This window comes from Myxocyprinus asiaticus, chromosome 45, assembly GCF_019703515.2.
Source record: "Myxocyprinus asiaticus isolate MX2 ecotype Aquarium Trade chromosome 45, UBuf_Myxa_2, whole genome shotgun sequence".
Lineage (NCBI taxonomy): Eukaryota > Metazoa > Chordata > Actinopteri > Cypriniformes > Catostomidae > Myxocyprinus > Myxocyprinus asiaticus.
In genome coordinates this window covers 19,366,688-19,387,086 of record NC_059388.1, presented here as the reverse complement: position 1 = coordinate 19,387,086, position 20,399 = coordinate 19,366,688, and the positions used below count along the sequence as shown (strand labels likewise).

Below are 20,399 nucleotides of genomic sequence, written 5' to 3'. Positions count from 1 at the left end.
TATACAGTAAAAACAATTACTTTATTACTGAAATGAGAATCTTATAAGTAATAAGTAAAAAAAATAAATAAATAAAATTCTGTTTGATTTTGGTGTTAAATGTGACCTGGACAGATTTACACAGACATATACACGCTCAGACACTCACATATACAGGGATGCACACGAGTGGAGGCATTATCACAAAGGCTGAAATTGTAATCTCAAACCCCAGTGCCTTTTGGAAATCGGGAAAAGTCATAACATACAAATGTTGTAAGACAAACCACTTATAAGAAGACGAAAACAAAGGCAAAAACCTGGGCAGAAATCAAGGAACAACATTTTTTAATTTTTTTATTTAATTTTAATTTTAAAATCTACTTAATTTGCTGACATGCACATACAAACACATGCCCAACAGTAAATATGTGCAAAGACTTGCTTGGCACTCTCTCTCTCTGACAAACAGCTAGACCATGACATTATGTCACTCACATGTTCGTTGTGGTAATTGATAAACGAGGGCTGTGTTTGTAACTGACAGCTGGCTTGCTTGGCCTCTCTCCCCTTGCTAGCTCAACCTTCACAGGCCTCAAATTGCTAATTACTGCAGCTGCTATTGGACGAAACAGGCCAATGAGCAAATGGCTGTCCTGGGACCAAATTGAGAGGGTGGGATGCATGTACAGTTCAGGCCGATGCACCTGATCCCACAATTCTGTGTTTTTATTTTCTGTGTCATTCATAGATCAGTGTGCAATTCACTACTTGCTTGGCCGTCCCACTGACCGCCTCTGACCCTGAGACTTGTGGCCTATGAGGTGTCCAGCTCTGTTATAATTCAGGTTTTAATTAGACACAAATAATATAAAGGGTTATAATGGCTACATTAGGATGTGGACCATGCATGATGAAGCTTCTGCTGAGAAAGATTAAATGTGGTGTAACAGTGCCATTTTTTTTTCTTTTAAAGTCTGTCTACTTTAGTTCGTGTGTGCTAGTTGTGTGATGGAAAATCAGTGGTACTGCATTGGGGCTGTCTTTTATGAATTTGAACTGATTTAACATTTGACATTGTTTCTGACACTACACTCAAAGCACTTTACATAGAGAACAAGAGACTCTCCTCAACCACCACCACACTGGATGATTCAACAGCAGCCATAGTGTGCCAGTACACTCTTACACACCAACTATTGGTGGTCAGGAGAGAGTAGAGTGTGATAATGTAAATTCATGGATGGGGATAGGAATTTGTGTTTGTTTTGTTTTTTTGTTTAGACTACTTTAGACTACTTTAGGTTGATTGTAAAAAGGCTGACTACACAAGACTAATCTCAATATGAAAAGCCTGTTAGCAACATGATCATACAGGAACTCGATATATTGCTATCGAATGTTCCAGTACCCTGACATCGATTCAGAGGTTGCATTTTCCCTCTAAGATCAAATGTTTTCTCCACTGAGAGTTAGGTTTAGGGTTGGCATTTGGGTTAGGGTGTATGGTTAATAAAATATGCATTCCTGTTGACTGCATTACATAATTTTCAACTAAAAACATCTCACTTTTGGTGACACTCTGTGGTCATTTCACCCAGAAACGAGAGCTCAAACATGTCCATACATTCAAAAACACTTCCAGCTTTGGCCACTGGGGGCAGTCGTTCGAATTTCAGTAAACACAGACCGATTTCAGCTAAAGAACTTTTGACATAGTGTTGCCAAATTCACTGTGAGATCAGTCTGCTCTTAGACCATTTAGGTAGGGTAAGTGATAAAAATTTTTTAATTCTCCTGTCCTGAAGTTCAATACTCTGTAATACTACTGTCAATGCTGTTAATGGGAGCAATTTAGTGCAATTCAGAAGCCCTAAAAATGACTAATTTCCTCTTAAATTACTGTTCACATTATACAATGCAAAACATTTCTATGACTATATATAATTTTAATTTGATTTATCTGGTGCTCTTGTCAGGGTGTGCACCTGTGTATAATGTTTGTACTGGTCAGAACATATTGAAGTGAACAGGAACTCTAGGGCAGAATAGGCAGATAAAGCTCTGGATGAAACAAGAATTACTTGCCTCTGCTTGTTGGATTTTCTCTAGGCCAGTGGCTTTATGTCGGCTTTCATTGTTATTTGAGAGATATTGTCTTTGTGTGCGTGCACGTATGGTTAATGTGGGAATCAGCAGTATTCAATATTCTATTGATATCTGGGTCATAATATGATAGTATTGTGATTGTTTATGTATAGTTTATAATTTTTCGAAACTTTGATATATCAGACTAATCTCACTGTGAATTCGGCGACAGTAGGTCAAAAGTTCCAACTGAAATTGGTCTGTGCTAACTGAAATTTGGAGCACTGCACCCAATGGCCAAAGCTGGAAGTGTTTTTGAATGTATGAACACGTTTAAGCTGCAGTTTTCAGGCGTAATATCCACAAAGTGGTGGGAAAAGCAAGTTGTAATGAAAGTTTTTTTGCTTGCAAATTATATAATACAAACAACAGAAATGCATATTATATTAAACATACACCTTAACCCAGTGGTTCTCAACCCTGTTCCTGGGGCCCCCACAACACTACACATTTTGGATATCTCCCTAATCAAACACACCTGATTCAACTCATCAGCTCATTAGTGGAGACTCCAAGACCTGAATTGGGTGTGTCAGAAAAGGGAGATATACAAAATGTGCTGTGTTGGGGGGTGGGGGGGGTGCTCCAGAAACAGGGTTGAGAACCACTGCCCTAACCCAACCCCAACCCCCAACCCTAAAACTAATCATCAGTGGAGTAAAAATGTAGTCTTGGAGGGAAAATGCAACCTCTGAATCATGCTCATAATTGATAACAATTAATTCAACATAACTGAACACAATTACTTCCTAATCACTAGGCAGCTCACGTAACATGCTATCAGTAGCGCCACAGTAAAATAAACACATTTAAACTGATGCAAAAATGTCTGATGGGAGATAGCACTTGTCAGTAACTCGGCAGAATGAGGTCAATGTCAGAGTACTGGAACATTCAGCAGCAACATGTTGACTTCCTGTGTGATCATGTTGGATGGATTGTGATCTTTTACTCACTTGTTTCTCTTTCATCTGCACTGGACCTTCTTGCTGCAATTATATTCTTAGCTCGTTCTGAGATTGGATTTTGGTTGAATAGAAATGTAGTATTAGCTGACCTATTGCCACTGTGGCCCCATTTACACCTAACATTAACATGCGTTTCATATCCAGATTGTATCTGGATATAGTTTAGTTGGATTATATTTACACATTGCAGTCAAATGCGTCTCAATTTTTATCAGATCTGATCAAAGTTACTTGCGGAAAATGTAAAACGCTACTTACATCAAAGGGTTTGGTACCTAAAACTTTGCCGTCTTTTTGCTAATTTTAAGAACATTGATGGATAATTCAAAAGCTTTCCATAGCTTTAACAGTCAGGGTTTTTCTTTCATTAAACTTTTTTTTTGGAGGCCGCCAAAGCTACATTTCGTGTCCCGTTGCAAATTTAATAATATTAGTCTCACGTTCTTTGCTTTGTAAGTGCAGAATATGCTTCTTAACTGAAACAAGTGAGTGAAGCCTGGTTTCACATGAGTGTCACACAAGCCTCGTAGTGATTAGAAAACAGGAGAGAGACGAGAGCAGTGGGGATTTGAGGACAAGATATTCCAAGTGTATTCCAATGGAATAATTCATTTGATATTGTTCATTGTCTGGGTGACATGCATGTTAATGCAAGTTGTAAATGGGGCCTTTATATTTCGTCTTACACACTTGCTCTAAGTGGTGGTCAATCTCCTTTTCCCCAAAAATATTAATGCGAAAAATGTAGCAAAAAATATTGATTTTTGATGTGAGAATTTTGACAGATTTGTGAGGTAAATTATTGTGAAACTTTGAGACAATGCTCATTTTCTACATCACATTGTTTTCAAGTGTGACGCATTACATGTACACTTCCACAAACATATAAGCACATACAAGTAGAGATGTACGGCATACTTCCTGTTAAGTGGACTGTTTCTGGCACGTGTATAATAAAATCAATGACAACAATGCGAGTAGCAGTCGGCACCTCGTAGATAAAACAACTGTCACTTGCAGCCTTTATTCTGCTGTCTCTGCCTCACTTGCCCTTTCTATATGCTTTTAGAAGGATAAAAGCTCTTCTATTAATCAAGCCATCCATCCATCCATGGCATGTGAAGACCATATAGGCATATTTCATCTGTCAGGCTTTGCCAGGGAATCCAGGCCTATTTTAAATAAAGGCATATCGCTTTGTGTGATGGCAGCACATACGGAAACGGGGGGAGCACTGTTGCGGCTCCACAAGCCATTTCTGAGATAAATCTCACCTCTCCACCTCTCTGTCACCAGCTCCGTCATACCGTGGGGTTGCTATGACAACTGCAACGAGGCTGGGGGAACAATTTTGAAGAGGGAAAGTGAAAGAAAAATTATAAGAGCCAGCACTCCATCAAGTGAATTTCCATGTATGGGTCTTGCTTTGCCTCACTCGAAAATCAATGTTCAACCTTGGAAATAGGGTTGCTAGTTAGGGCGCATATGATGCATTCTTGAAAAATTGCCTCTGCTGTTTATTTTAAAAAGGCTCTTGTCGAAATGCACTTTGGTTCAGGTTGAGGACTGTCTGACTGGTAATAAAGTTGTTTTGTTTTATGGTGTGCTTGTTGCTTTTCCTATAAAATGCATAAAATTGCACCTTAGTCAACCAAATCAGCGTTACAGAGTATTCATGCCACTCAGCTGTAAAGTACGTGATAATTGAAGAAGTTATGTTTGATGGTTGATTTTAAAAAATATACTGAGTTGTAGTATTTAATTTCCCAAAAATGTTGTAATTTTTAATGCTGAGTGATTTTCAGAAAGCATTAGCTTATTTTTTCACTTTAAAATATTGAGCAATTCTTTTTTCGAGGGCTTCATTTCTGTTATGTTCTTCTCTTTTTCTTTTTCTTTTTTTTTTTTGTCCAGATTTTGAGTGTGGTGCTTTTATGTGGTTATTTTTAAATGCGGAATAATTCCCCAGGGCCACATTCGCTTTCCACCTCTACTCTTTCCTTTAGCTGCTATTGTTTGTGGCACAAAAATATTTCAATAGTGTCTTTCTCTCCAGAAGTGTCTAGGTTTTATTGAAAGATTTTGTATGCTATCCCTGAGGTCGTGTGTGTGTTTGTGTGTAGCAGGCAGGGATGTGAATAGGTCTGTAAGCTGATAGTATACCACACCACACCATTGTCACGGCTCTGGTGAGTTCGCCGATTTGTTTTGTTTGTTTTGTCATTTTCTCTCCCCCATGTCTCGCAGGCACTGCCGGCATGCATGATCACGTTTTCATGGGAACAAACGCTGATCATGCCACTGGTTAGCGTGAGGAGCAATTCCTGTTCATCTTTAATTCACGCCCTCCTTAAGCCCGTCGTGTCCTCAGTATCTTTGCTAGATTGTTGTTTGATGTTGAGTACTAATGCTTTCTCTGTCTAGTTGATCCTGTCTTGTGTATCTGTTGGTTGCCCGCATGTCGGGTGTGTGGTTGCCTTCCATTACTGCTGCGTGTCAGCTGGTCTTCCACGGAGGATACCTCGTCTCTGCCCGCGTGTCGGGAGTAGTATCGCCCTCTTCAGCTGGGCGCTGTTCTGCACCTCACTAGCTTCAATGAAGGATTCTACGAATCTGTTCCTGACTTCCACAACACACACACTCATCCTATGGACACACTCTTCAAGGATTGTTCACGAGTGCGGCCTCAGTGCACTCGCTTTTCTGTCACCTCTTCTCGCTGCTGCAGCCGGTGCCGGGATCCTCGACATCCACTGCGACTGCTTTTTGTTATTAATAAATTCCATAAATGTTTCCTTTGCTCTTGGGTTTGTTTGTTCTCCCTATCAAATCGTTACAACCATACTATTAGCATAATGAAGAGGAGCATCAGCTCAGCTGTCTCACATCCTGATCTCAGGTCAAGCTCCATTCAATGTCACAGCTGTAGGTCAATTGTTCAAGCATTTTTACATTATTTGTTTACATGAGATATAATCCAAATGTATTTTTTATTAATGTTATTTAAAATATAGGCATATTCTATATAATTTTGTAATAACATATAATACAGCACATACTATATAAAGTGTTGTTTTCATGGTAAAACTTTACAATAAGGTTGTATTCAGTAACATTAGTTAACTACATTAGTTAACATGACCTAACAATGAACAATACTTTTACAGCACTTACAGTCTTGGTTAATGTTAACATGAACTAATACATTTTAGAAATTAAAAGTTGTATATGTTAACATTATTTAAAGGTGCATTCAGTAGTTTTTAGCCAATTTAAAAAGTTTTACACATTAACAAATAGATTGTGTTTTTGTGAAGTTTGATCCAAATGGTGAACACTCACATGAAATGAAGACTGTATTCATTACAGTTTTCTATAAAAAGTGTTTTATTCTACATGGTGCAGGTAACCCCTTCAATGTATTTCGCCATGTTGAAATCACATGACCCGCAGCGTTTCACTAAACGACGAAGAAGAGAATCCTTGCGCTAATTGGCTGCTGCCTGTGTAGATAGATATGCTTGGTTATGCTTAGAACATTGTTGTTTGGTGACGCGAAGAGCGAAAAGAATCAGAATGAACTTTATTGCCAAGTATGCTTACACACACAAGGAATTTGTCATGGTGACAGAACACAATGGAACATACTTATTTATTACACTTTAGCAGCGGACACAACAGGAGATCCAGTAGCTGTACTGCCGAAGAAGCAAAAAAAGGTATGAAGCAACTTGCTTCAAGCAAGAAGACAAAGGCAAAAAATGGTAACGGTAAGGCATCCACGTCTTCATTTGTTTAGTGCAGAGTAGCTTGGCACAGCGATTGTTGTGGATTTTGTGTAAGCCATGACGTTAGTTGCTTGGAAATAAAACAAGTTCTTCAAATACAGTATTTATGGACATGCTAAATTTGATCATCAAAAACAATTATAATCTTTCCTTTACCATAATATTCTGTATCACTAGATAATTGAGGATTATTTTATGCTAAGCAGTTATCTGATAAAGGTAATAACTGTCTTTAGAAATAACTTGAAATGTAGACAGTCTGCAAAGATTATTGATATGAGGGACAATAATAATCTATCCTTAACAGTAGAAGACTGTTCACTTGATTTCTGAAGTTTGTTTTTAGGTAAAGCAATTATATTATAGGAGTAATAAATAACTTTAGAAATGACCTCAAATGCTGACATTTTCCAGATGCACATCATATTCCAAAGCTGACGGGGGCAGCAGAGATGATCATGCTGATACACGTAGAAAGGTGGCAGTATATCATCTAACACCACTGTAACATTGGTACTTAAAGTACACGAAGATGAGTAATGCTAACGCTAGCTAGAGAACTACTGAATGCCCCTTTAATGCCTTATGAACTAACAATAAACTATGTTTTTCTATAAATTAATGTTAACCAAGATTTATAAATTCTGTAAAAAATATATTGTTCATTCTTCGGTTATGATACCTAATTTATTAACCTTAATGTAGTGTTACCATTTTCACATTCTTTTAGATAGATTCTGATGCATCCATCCATCCATCCATCCTCCTTCCTCCATCCCTCCATCCATCCACCCTCCCTCCCTCTGTCCGTCCATCCACCCTCCCCTGTCCATCCATCCATCCATCCATCCTCCTTCCTCCGCCCCTCCATCCATTCACCCTCCCTCCCTCCGTCCATCCTCCCTCCCTCCCTCCATTAATGAGGTAAAAATTGCTAAACAAAATGGTTGCATGAGAGGTCAAAACCAGCTCTGTATTGATCACACTTCAAAGAACACCCTAAGCATGGCTATGTTGCACGATCCCCAACCATTACATCTGTCCATGATGGTGGTAAAATTGGATCACAAATATGTCAAAATGGGCCGTTGTATCTTTTAGATGCTATTTCCCTTGGGGAACAAGGCCAGTGAAAGTTTTATTGGACTGTTTACTGCAGCCGTGGGGTGCCCAGTAGCACAGTATCTTTGTATGTGTGTGTGTTTGAATTTGTTTTGATTGGCTCTATAGATCTGTTTAGCCAGATCTATGGGAACCAAAGCCATTGTCCCTACTACACTGTTATGTAGAGTATTGATTACCCCCCTACAAGCTGTCCAGTCCCAGACGGAGGGTTTTAAATGAATTTAGTAAGCACTACAGCTTGTGACCAGACCTGAACCTTTTACATCCAGCTTGTTCAGCTTAATGTGCCTCCTACTGTTTTACTTTCTCTCAGGAGAGATGCCACACGCCATTTCAAGCCTCTACTGACTGTGCACATTGCCACCTTCTGCCTCACTTCAGCATAAGGCCTTTTTTGTATGTAAATCCTCAATGTGTTAAAGTTTAGCTTTTAGGGGAAGCCTATATGATTGGGCTTATATGGATGAATTTGGGATAAGAGAGTGTTTAGAGAGGAAAGAAGAGACAATAGAGGTGTCCTCTTATCACAAGACCAGACGTGGAGCAACGCCCAGACCGCTGAGGAGGAAGAGGAGATTGCAAGCAGCTGGAACCACCCAGCCTGACGGAAGTATACGTGAATATCTGAATATCTCCTTTAAACCCAAAGAGGAGCCTGCTGGAGTGTGACAAATCTGACCTCAAGCCTCAAGCTGTCTCTGTAGGGTGAGCTTAGATTAGGCTGCTTTAATGCATAGTGTGTTGGCTTTTAACCACACCTCTGATAAAGATCAGATTCATTATGCTGAACATGCAGGGCCAGGAAAGAAGAAAAGGCAGACAAGGAAAGAAAGACTGTCATCTTTGTTTATGTTGGTAAAAGGTTGTAGATGTATCATTTGGTCTATCATGCACTGAGTTAATCAAATTAAGCACCTGCATTATGGAGGAACAGCTGGTGTAGTTTGTATATAACCCCGCACACAAACATAAACAGGAGTGAATCTTTCAAAGCCTGTCAACTGTCATATTTGTTAACATGGGTCATATTTCACCCCAAAAGCAAAGCAGAGAAAAAATAAAAAAGCATATTTTTCATAAATAAAATTAAGCATTTTTTTGTAAGACTTTATTTAGTTAATGACAATTAAGTAAACCCCTCTCTCTCTCTCTCTCTCTCTCTCTCTCTCTCTCTCTCTCTCTCTCTCTATATATATATATATATATATATACAGTTGTGCTCAAAAGTTTGCATACCCTTGGAGAATTGGTAATATATGTACCATTTTTAAAGAAAACGTGAGTGAGCAGGCAAAACATTTCTTTTTTTTCTTATGAGATTCATATTCAACTGTAGGTTATAACAGAATGGCACAATCATAAAACAAAACATGGCAACAAAGAAAAAAATGAAATGACCCCTGTTCAAAAGTCTGCATACTCTTAGTTCTTAATACTGTGTATTCCCCACTTTAGCATCAATGACAGCGTGCAGTCTTTTGTAATAGTTATCTATGAGGCCCCAAATTCTTGCAGGTGGTATAGCTGCCCATTCGTCTTGGCAAAATGCTTCCAGGTCATGCAAAGTATTAGGTTGTCTTGCATGAACCGTACGTTTGAGATCTCCCCAGAGTGGCTCGATGATATTAAGGACAGGAGACTGTGATGGCCACTCCAGAACCTTCTGCTGTAACCACTGGAGGGCCAACTTGGCCTTGTGCTTAGGGTCATTGTCGTGCTGGAATGTCCAAGTGCACTCCATGCGCAGCTTTCGTGCAGAAGAATGCAAATTGTCTGCCAGTATTTTCTTATAACATGATGCATTCATCTTGCCATCAATTTTCACAAGATTCCCCGTGCCTTTAGAGCTCACACACCCCCAAAACATCAGTGAGCCACCAACATGCTTCACAGTGGGGATGGTATTCTTTTCACTATAGGCCTTGTTGACCCCTCTCCAAACATAGCGCTAATGGTTGTGACCATAAAGCTCTATTTTGGTCTTGTCACTCCAAATTACAGTGTGCCAGAAGCTGTGAGGTGTGTCAAGGTGTTGTCGGGCATATTGTAACTGGGCTTTTTTTGTGGCACTGGTGCAGTAAAGGCTTCTTTCTGACAACTCGACCATGCAGCTCATTTTTGTTCAAGTATCATCATATTGTGCTCCTTGAAACAACCACACCGTCTTTTTCCAGAGCAGCCTGTAGTTCTCCTGAGGTTACCAGTGGGTTTTTCTTCGTATCCCAAACAATTCTTCTGGCAGTTGTGGCTGAAATCTTTCTTGGTCTACCTGACCTTATATATTTTCCCTCTTGGATTTGGTCAAAAGAGGGTCTTCAAAGGTTCTATTTCTCAGTATTAAGAATTTCTTCATTTTTACTTTTGTCTAAGGTAGAAGACATCCTAAGCTTTCTTCAAAGGTATAATGTCAGGTTATGTGTGTTTGGATCATAATTAAAAGTGTCCTACTTTGCCCAAAACTAAAACTAAACTAAAACTGAAATGCATCCGAGATCATTTTTATTTTATTTAGTTTTGGAATTAAGAAAAAGTATTTTAGTGTAGTTTTAGTTTTTTCAAATAATTTCAGTTTTTATTTTTATTTTAGTTAACAAAAATGGTTTTAGTTATTTTTTATTTTAGTTTTCGTTAACTATAATAACACTGGTATACACCAAGGATATATTTTTTTTGTATTGCCTTTAATTTATGCTGATTTTATATTAAAACATTTTATTATGACAGGATAGTTTTAATTACTATATAAAAATTTTTCATGATAAATATTTAATATAACAAATATTATAAATAAACTATATAAAAAATATTAAAAAGAAACTCAAAAGAATGCAAAATACAATTTATTTATTCTTTTTTGTGAGCGATATTATATTATACTGTATATATATATATATATATATATATATATATATATATATATATTATACAGTTGAAGTCAGACGTTCACATTTAGGTTGAAGTCATTAAAACTCATTTTTTCACCACTCCATAGATTTCTTATTAGCAAACTATAAATTTGGCAAGTCTTTTAGGACATCTACTTTGTGCATGACACGAGTAATCTTTCCAACAATTGTTTACAGACAGATTGTTTCACTTTTAATTGACTATATCACAATTCCAGTGGGTCAGAAGTTTACATACACTGAGTTAACTGTGCCTTTAAGCAGCTTGGACAATTCCAGAAAATTATGTCAAGCCTTTGGGCATTTAGCCAATTAGCTTCTGTTAAGCTAATTGGAGTCAATTAGAGGTGTACCTGTGGATGTATTTTAAAGTCTACCTTCAAACTCAGTGCCTCTTTGCTTGACATCATGGGAAAATGAAAAGAAATCAGCCAAGACCTCAGAAAAAATTTGTGAACCTCCACAAGTCTGGTTCATCCTTGGAAGCAATTTCCAAATGCCTGAAGGTACCATGTTCATCTGTACAAGCAATAGTACGCAAGTATAAACACCATGGGACCACGCAGCCATCATACCGCTCAGGAAGGAGATGGATTCTATCTCTTAGAGATGAACGTAGTTTGGTGCGAAAAGTGCAAATCAATCCCAGAATAACAGCAAAGGACCTTGTGAAGATGCTGGAAGAAACAGGTAGACAAGTATCTATATCCACAGTAATACAAGTCCTATATCAACATAACATGAAAGGTTGCTCAGCAAGGAAGAAGCCACTGCTCCAAAACCACCATAAAAAAGTCAGACTATAGTTTGCATGTGCACATGGGGACAAAGATCTTACATTTTGGAGAAATGTCCTCTGGTCTGATGAAACAAAATTTAAACTGTTTGGCCAGAATGACCATAGTCATAAAAAAGGGTGAGGCTTGCAAGCCGAAGAACACCATCCCAACCGTGAAGCATGGGGGTGGCAGCATCATATTGTGGGAGAGACTTTCTGCAGGAAGGACTGGTGCACTTCACAAAATAGATGGCATCATGAGGAAGGAAAATTACGTGGATACATTGAAGCAACATCTCCAGACATCAGCCAGGAAGTTAAAGCTCATCGCAAATGGGTCTTCCAAATGGACAATGACCCCAAGCATACCTCCAAAGTTGTGACAAAATGGCATAAGGGACAACAAAGTCAAGGTATTGGAGTGGCCATCACAAAGCCCTAACCTCAATCCAATAGAAAATTTGTGGGCAGAACTGAAAAAGCATGTGCGGGCAAGGAGGCCTACAAACCTGACTCAGTTACACCAGTTTTGTCTGGAGGAATGGGTCAAAATTCCGGTAATTTATTGTGAGAAGCTTGTGGAAGGCTACCCAAAATGTTTGACCCAAGTTAAATAATTTAAAGGCAATGCTACCAAATAATAACAAAGTGTATGTAAACTTCTGACGCACTGGAAATGTGATGAAAGAAATAAAAGCTGAAATAAATCATTCTCTCTCCTATTATTCTGACATTTCACATTCTTTTTTTTATTTTATTTTTTTTTATATTTCTCACCTTTTCTCCCCAGTTTGGCTTGCCTAATTCCCAATGTGCTCTAGGTCCTTGTGATGATGTAGCAACTCACCTCAATCTGGGTGGTGGAGGACGAAACTCAGTTGCCTCTGCGTCTGAAACCGTCAATCCGCGCATCTTATCACGTGGCTTGTTGAGCACGTTACCGTGGAGACATAGCACGTGTGGAGGCTTCATGCTATTCTCAGCAACATCCATGCACAACTCACCACGTGCCCCACCGAGGGTGAGAACCACATTATAGTGACCACGAGAAGGTTACCTCAACGTGACTCTACTCACCCTAGCAACTGGGCCAATTGGTTGCTTAGGATGCCTGGCTGGAGTCACTCAGCATGCCCTGGATTCTAACTTACGACTCCAGGTGTGGTAGTCAGCGTCTTTACTCGCTGAGCTACCCAGGCCCCCGGACATTTCACATTCTTAAAATAAAGTAGTGATCCTAACTGACCTAAGACAGGGAATATTTTCTACGATCGAATGTCAGGAATTGTGAAAAACTGGGTTTAAATGTATTTGGCGTGTATGAAAACTTCTGACTTCAACTGTATATACAGTATAAGTTAATTACTGTAAAATATTGATATTGATTTCAGTTATATCAATATAAATTGCTTATTTCTTATTTTCCTTTTATTTTGAAATAAAATATGACCCAGACATATTCTTGAAGAGATTCACCCACAGACACATGGAAAAGGAGCTCAATCACTATTGGCTCATTTAAGACAATAAATGTAGGGCAAACATGGTGCATCTTCAGACAGCTGGTTACGAGCAATCTGACACCAACCTGACGATCAACTAATCAGAAGAGGGAGATGGAGATAAGTTTAGAGGGGCGGGCAGAGGGAGTGAGACAGAAAATGGCATTAGTTTACCATAGCCCTGCTGTTCAAATGAAACCATAGCCATCTCAGCCATGGTGAGCAATTTATTTCAGTTCTTAATTGAAGGCACCTCACGTTTGACACAGATGCTGTTTGGCTGTAAAGAGACCCTCCAGTGCTGTTTCCAATTCAACCACCTGAGAGTGGAAGCCGAAGGGGGCACTGGGGGAAGCCCCATAATGCATTTTATGAGAACTGGTCTATTAAGTTAAAACATCAGACATGGAATAAGGCTCCAGCAGTGTGTGTTTGTGGTTTATCGTGCCCTAAGGCCCCCACTGGTAGGGTCCATGGAGACCAGGTTGTGTCTGAATAAGTGTGTGGGTGGGTGGGACAATCTATGTAGGTCATTGAAACTGCAGTGTAAAGTGAGACTCAGCTATGTGTTGCAGATGAGTTTCAGTTTGTCTGTCTAAACTGATCTGAGGTCAGAATGCAGTGAGTGAGTTTGGCTGCACATATTAGGGCCAAAGATCCACTGGTGCCTGCATAAGATCTATGAAGGTGCAGTGGGATCTAGTGGTAGCTAGTGTTCAAGCTATCTCTACATTTTAAAGCTCTCTATATTTTAGTGTAATTACTTATATATAAAAATAAACGTATTAAAAACATTAACGCAATTAGTCATGCCGAATGCACGTACAAAAATTCCATAATGAAAGTACAGATTTTCCTACTATACTATACTATTCAAGCTTGAAGTACATCTGTTTTTACGAGTCGTGTCTATAGGTGGCAGCATGCCTCACCAAACCTCACAAGCAGTGCAGCCACAGAAAGTGAGAACCACTCATGGTGGAAACACAACAGGAAACAGAAATCTTGAGACATGATTTTCAAAGTTTTCAAAAGCATCATGCAAATGCAGCGTTTATGTCATTGAATACCAGTGAAATGCTCCAAACTACATAGAGCGACAATTAAAAATAGCACAGACTGAATGCAAGAACGTGTACTGTGAGAACTGGACATGCTGACGAACTCAATGCAGTACAGATTTCTGTCAACTGTAGGCTTGTTCAGTGATATGAGAATAAAACAAACAATACGTTCTTAAGCCTCTTTTTGAATTGTCTAATCAATGTTTTATTTATCTGCCACAATAATGCAATTTACTTCAAACTGAATTTCAATCCGTATTATGTATTTATTATAGGCCCTATGTATTATTATTATTATTATTATTATTATTATTATTGTTATGCATTATTTATATTAATTATCTTTATTTGGTCGCATCTTCAGCAAATGATTAATTGCGATTTAATTTGATTAATTAATCAGCATGTCAGGAAATTAATTAGATTAAAAAATGTTATTGATTGACAGCCCTAATTTAATCATTTTATACGCCATATTGTCATCACATATTGTATGAATTCTGTCATTTTTGTTGAAAAACTCTTGCTGCCTGAGATATTCAGACATTTTGAACATTATCAGCCTCCACCTGAGCTCCAACAACAGCTCTACTGGAGTTTTTGCTCCAATTAATAATTCATAAGTTTTATTAATTTATGTTTTTTGGTCATTGAGATACATGGCACATTAGCCCTCAGTCATTCTGATATCTCCATTCAAACACCACCTGTTTAGTGTGTGTCATTTTAGTCACTGTTTTTGTGTACATGTGCGGTGTGAATATCATTTAAAGTTGTTCACATACTTCAACACGCTGAAGGTCTCGAATAGCCTTTAAATAATATATACAATTTATGTATCATTGTCATCATAGAATTCCTAATGGGGAAAGATCATCTAATAGGCATTTGTGCAATGATTACTGGCTTTAAAGCTTAATTAACTTTACTTATTTATAATTTTAACACATAGAACTCTCAAAAGCACGTTTCATACTCAAAGGGATCTGATGTCCAGATGGTGATGTAAGAGTCTGCTGGATTTTGTATCTGTAAACTGATGACTCATCTTAACTGTGTGATTGCCACTCTGAAGGGCATTTCACATCTTCCCCTGCCATTTCTAGTGAAAGAATAATGGTGCAATTCTCCAGGAGTATTACATGAAAGATTGTGTGCCCCTGCTGTTTTGAGCATAATGATTAAAACAGTATGCTAATTCTAACTGATTGACAGACACGAGCCCTTGAAAATGTTTTTACCATAGCTAAAATTCCAAAATTCTTGGCATATTTGTGAATTAGAGTTTTGACATTTTGTGTAATAATCATGTTACAGTAGGACTGTAACCACTGTAGACTCACAATGGTCAACTAGTCGTCTAACAGCCATCTAGTCAATAACTGAGGTATACAAGTTTATCTACATAATTTCTTATAAATGTATTTTTTATTTTTGGTATATTTAGCAGCAGTACTTTAATAGCATGATGTGCATCCATCCATCCTTCCTTCCATCCATCCATCCATCCATCCATCCATCCATGTACCGCTGTTAGACAGTTTGCACCATGAAATTCTGCATCTTTACATTTATCGTATTTAAAGCACTGTCACTCCAGCCATATGCATTTAAATGGACATCTTTGACAGTTGCGTCACGTCTTGTGCTTTTTTTTTTTTTTTTTTGAGCATCCTGCCATGAGCATTGTTCCTTTATGATGGCATGACAAGTATACTTACCAACTCTTAAAAAAAAACAAGTCTCAAGGACCCCATTTCATTGTGCTTTGCATAACTGTTTTTGAAAGCAAGAATGCATCTTATGTAGACTCCCACAAAAAGGCGTCAAATCAGGGTTCGGGTGAACTCAGGACCAGCCCATTTTTACAGGGCTTTCTAAAACCGATAAGTCGACTAATTGTTTCAGCATCCCACGGACTAGTCTATTTCCACATTCCTACAGTAGACATTAAGGGGGACTCATCTAACCCAATGGAATGTTTTTTATTAGAGCCCACCCACAATCCCAAAAATGTGGTTACATGCTTGTGTCACCATATTGCATTTTAAATCACTGCTTCTGTTTACTTGTACTCCTGTTATAATTCAAAGACACATGGTTAACCTCTCACCCTCAGAAATGCTATGATGGCATTAAGCACATGACTACAGTGTCAGGGCTCCACAAGGTTCAACAGAAACAAGAGGTCACCTCTTCTGTAGGCACTTTTATCATTGATGATGTCAACTTTAGGAGGTCATCTTCAGTGACCCTTGATGTAGGCAGCTGATGTTCTCCACAGATGACCTTTCCCTCCTTGGTGAATATGGATTAAAACTTTGAAGTAGAATAGAGTAGAATGGAATGAAACTGCATTGAATGGAACAGAATGAGGCAGAATGGAATGGAATGGGATTGAGTGGAAAATAATCCCTTTGATGCTTAATGGTTCTGAGTATTGATCAATTTCTTGCTCTAGATATTTTGTAATTGAATAAGTACATAGAGATGATTTGTAACTTTACCAACTCCCTTATGAACAAAGACAAAGAAAACATGTCATAATTTACTCACCTTCATGTTGTTCCAAACCCTTATGGTTATCTCTCTTCCATGGACTGAGGCTGTCATTCTATCTAACATCTCAACATGAGGGTAAGCACTGTAAATATTGAAAGAATTTTCTATTTTTGGGTGAACTATCCCTTTAAAACCTCTAATTCTATACTGTATGAATAGACTTAAAGATGAAAGGAGAGAAAAGTTAGTAAGCGCCTTCCAGCATTCAGTATGTCCAGACACGTGCAGTGGAGGGCTGGAGAGTGGTGAGCTTAGGAAAGCGAAGCTCCAGTTGGGGCAAAGTTGGCTCAGATCCTCTCCAGACATGCTGAGTGAAATTAAAGCTCTGCAAATCGGATTAATGCTTCTCAAGAGAGCTTTCTCACAGCCAACGGACACTTGCCTCTATGGTACACACCAAGCCTCTCTCTTTCTCTCACTGTTTGTCAGGAAACTAATTTGAGGACAATCAATAGCAGTCTGTCCATTGTGGACCCTTTTCACAAATATATTTTTTTGCTTTCACATTTGCTCTGACAGCAAAAGACAAAATCCACTATTTCCACAACTTTTCAAAATAGTAAAGAAATAGAGAGAAAGTTGCCAAATAATTCTCCCACAGCAGCTGTTTTTGAAACCTCACAGTTTATTATTGTACAACATTTATAAAACATTTAAATATAAAAACAAATTGCTAGATTAACGCTGCTATAAGGCAGTAATGCATCATCACAGTCTGTGTGAAGGGACCATTGTCAGCTATGCTGATAATCTCAAATTGGCCATGATTTGGCCATAAATCAGACAATTAATTGGTCTATTGGTATCCTTGAAATATAGCATACACTAATATCTGTGAAACAAAAAGACCTATAAACATACCTATAAATAGCATTAATAAACCAGTGAGTACATCTGAACACTGGATCCATTTTTAGTCTTTATCACCTTATTTAATGCCTTATGATAACTACCCAGTTAACACACACTGTGCCTTCTACACACCATCTTTTATGAATAACCAACAGATACTCATTATTATTCATGACTATGAGGTGTAATCATGTGCAATGAGCTTAAGATAGAGAGAGGGAGGAACCAAGAGATAGAGGGAGAGAGAGAGAGATGGGTGAGCGAGAGAAGGGGGGTGTGTCTCTATGAATGGGTGGAATACAGCATGTGTGGATGACTGCTAGTCGACTAGTGTGGATGAGAGAGAGACAGGGAGACACGAAGCACATCACACTGTACTCGTCTTACACACGCACTCAAACACATTCAAAAGGAATTCTACAGTATTGGGCAGGCTGGTGAGTTTATGATTTTAACACAAAGAAGGAGGGTGAGAGGTACCCACTGATGAGACACGTTACTCCACATTTGAGGGAACTCCCTAGAGTGTGTGTGCGCCCGTGCACTGCTGTCAGAGATCGGTTGGGGGACCCAAGACGACACAATGGGCTGTAACCTTTGCACGCTGCAGAAGAGAGAGGAACATTACAAGCTGCTGTATGAGATTGCACAGGTGAGTCCACCTCTTTTAACCACTCCTTAATATGAGATCTGGAGAACTAGAGTTAGATTGTGAGGTCAGAAGATCAGATGGGACTTCTACGGGAGAAACCACAAGTTTTTATGTACACTAGAGATATCTTATGGATGTTTTCTTCTCAGTAAGACTCTGTTAGATTGAATAGATACATTTATTCATTTAGCAGATGCTTTTATCCAAATGACTTACAATTGAGAATAATACAAGGAGGTGCAATTACTTCAAGGAAGAAGTGAAAGAAAACAAGAAGTAGCAAAACTTATACTAAAAGTGTCTTCTAAGACAGTGGCTGAGTTCGGGATGGCATACTACCATACTGTATCTCTATATGGCACAAATAGTGAGAGTAGTACGGTAGTATGCCAGCCACTGTTTCCGAATTCTGGTCCTGGAGTACCAGTGTCTCCCTAATCTAACACACCTCATTCAACTCTTCAGTTAGTTAGTAAAGGCTACATGACCTAAAGTAGGTGTATCAAATAATGTATCCAAAATGTGCAGTGTTGGGGTAGTCGAGGATTGGGACCAGGATTGGGAAACACTTTTCTAAGACTTTCAGTTCTTTGGTTCAAATAAGCGATCTAATAGGTTTTTTTGTCCTATATTTGTAGTTCTTCAAGAGATCTTAAAGGTTGTTGTGAATGTTGAGAAATGCCCAGTAGAATTGGTGACTTACCTGGAAGCATTTGTCAGTGATCAAAGGAAGTTTTGCAGCACACACCCTTAACAACAGTGCTCATGTGCTTGTTGATTTAGATAACTGAAATATGAGATGCTTTCAGGTAGAAGGTTGAGTATTGTAGGATTGCACACATTGGCGGAGCATTGCTTTTTTTGGTATGTGTGTTCACGTGAGAGTTGCCTGGGTGGATACAAGAAGAAAGAAGCCTAAGTTGCAAACTCCAGAAATTGGATCAAAAGTCTCTACAAAATAGATTAAAAGAGGAAACTGAAACTGTAAATTATTTATTTAGCTAAAGCAATTTTTTTCAAATAATTACACATTTTCCAAAGCCTTGCCTTCTTAGTTGGCCCCCACTGAAGCTGTATTATGCTTGCACAGTTCGTTCATTAGCTCAGCACAGGTAGTGAGTGCTTTTGTGCAGTACATTGATGGAAGATCAGTTTTACTTTTTAGTTATTGCTCATGTTTAGGGTTGATGATGCTGGTCTTAGTCCAGCTTAAATTTTGGCTCCTCTCCTCTCCATACTGAATGACTATAGTACACATGTTCCAGGGTTGCAAGGGAAGTCAGAGTCTCCCGAACAACAAGTACACAAAAGAATATTTCTCACTGCTCTGATTTCAGCCTCATTAAGCTGTTGTACAAAATGACTTTGGTCCCTAATTAGATGTTAAAACGTCCCTTTTGTCTGTGCGGATGCCAATCTGGAAGATTATCCCTGTCAGTGGCTGTCTTGAGGTGATAGGATTTTGAGCCCTAGTGATTTAAAACAGTAGGGTTCTGTTTGAAGTGACTGTGGTTCAGTTGGAATTAAATCTGAAACCCACTGTTGCTTTAATTGGTGCCGTGTCACCTGTGATTGAGAGATTTGGATGAGGAATTACTCTTTTGTGGGGTGGCACTATAGAATGAAACGTGTAAGAAAAAAGGACTTGGCAACATTTTTGTGGGTCTGAGCTGGTTTAAGATGGTATAGCTGGTCGATCAGCCTGGCCAACTTGGCTTAAGCTTGTCTAGCTGCTCTTCTAGCCTGGCTAAACTGGTTTAAGCTGGTCTAGCAGGTCTTCTAGCCTGGCCCACTTGGCTTAAGCTTGTCTAGCTTGTCTTCTAGCCTGGACAAACTGATTTAAGATGGTCTAGCTGGTCTTCTAGCTTGGCCAACTTGGCTTAAGCTTGTCTACCTGCTGCTCTTCTAGTCTGGCCAAGCTGGTTTAAGGTGGTCTAGCTTGTCTTCTAGCCTGGCCAACTTGGCTGAACCTTATCTAGCTAGTCCTCTAGCTTGACCAAGCTGGTTTAAGATGGTCTTGCTGGTCTTCTAACCTGGCCAAGCTGGTTTAAGCTGGTATAGCTGGTCTTCTAGCC

General features: G+C 38.8%; 1 protein-coding gene across 1 annotated transcript in view; it reads left to right on the top strand.

Moving 5' to 3' along the window:
* Positions 1 to 18,030: 18,030 nt before the first annotated feature.
* The window catches only part of LOC127434966 (PDZ domain-containing RING finger protein 4-like), a 43,844-nt gene continuing 41,475 nt past the window's right edge, over positions 18,031 to 20,399 (top strand). The window contains exon 1 of the mRNA XM_051688032.1: positions 18,031 to 18,324. Within this exon, the coding sequence (XP_051543992.1) occupies positions 18,256 to 18,324 (69 nt within the window). The 5' untranslated portion in view covers positions 18,031 to 18,255. The remainder of the gene's footprint in view (positions 18,325 to 20,399) is intronic.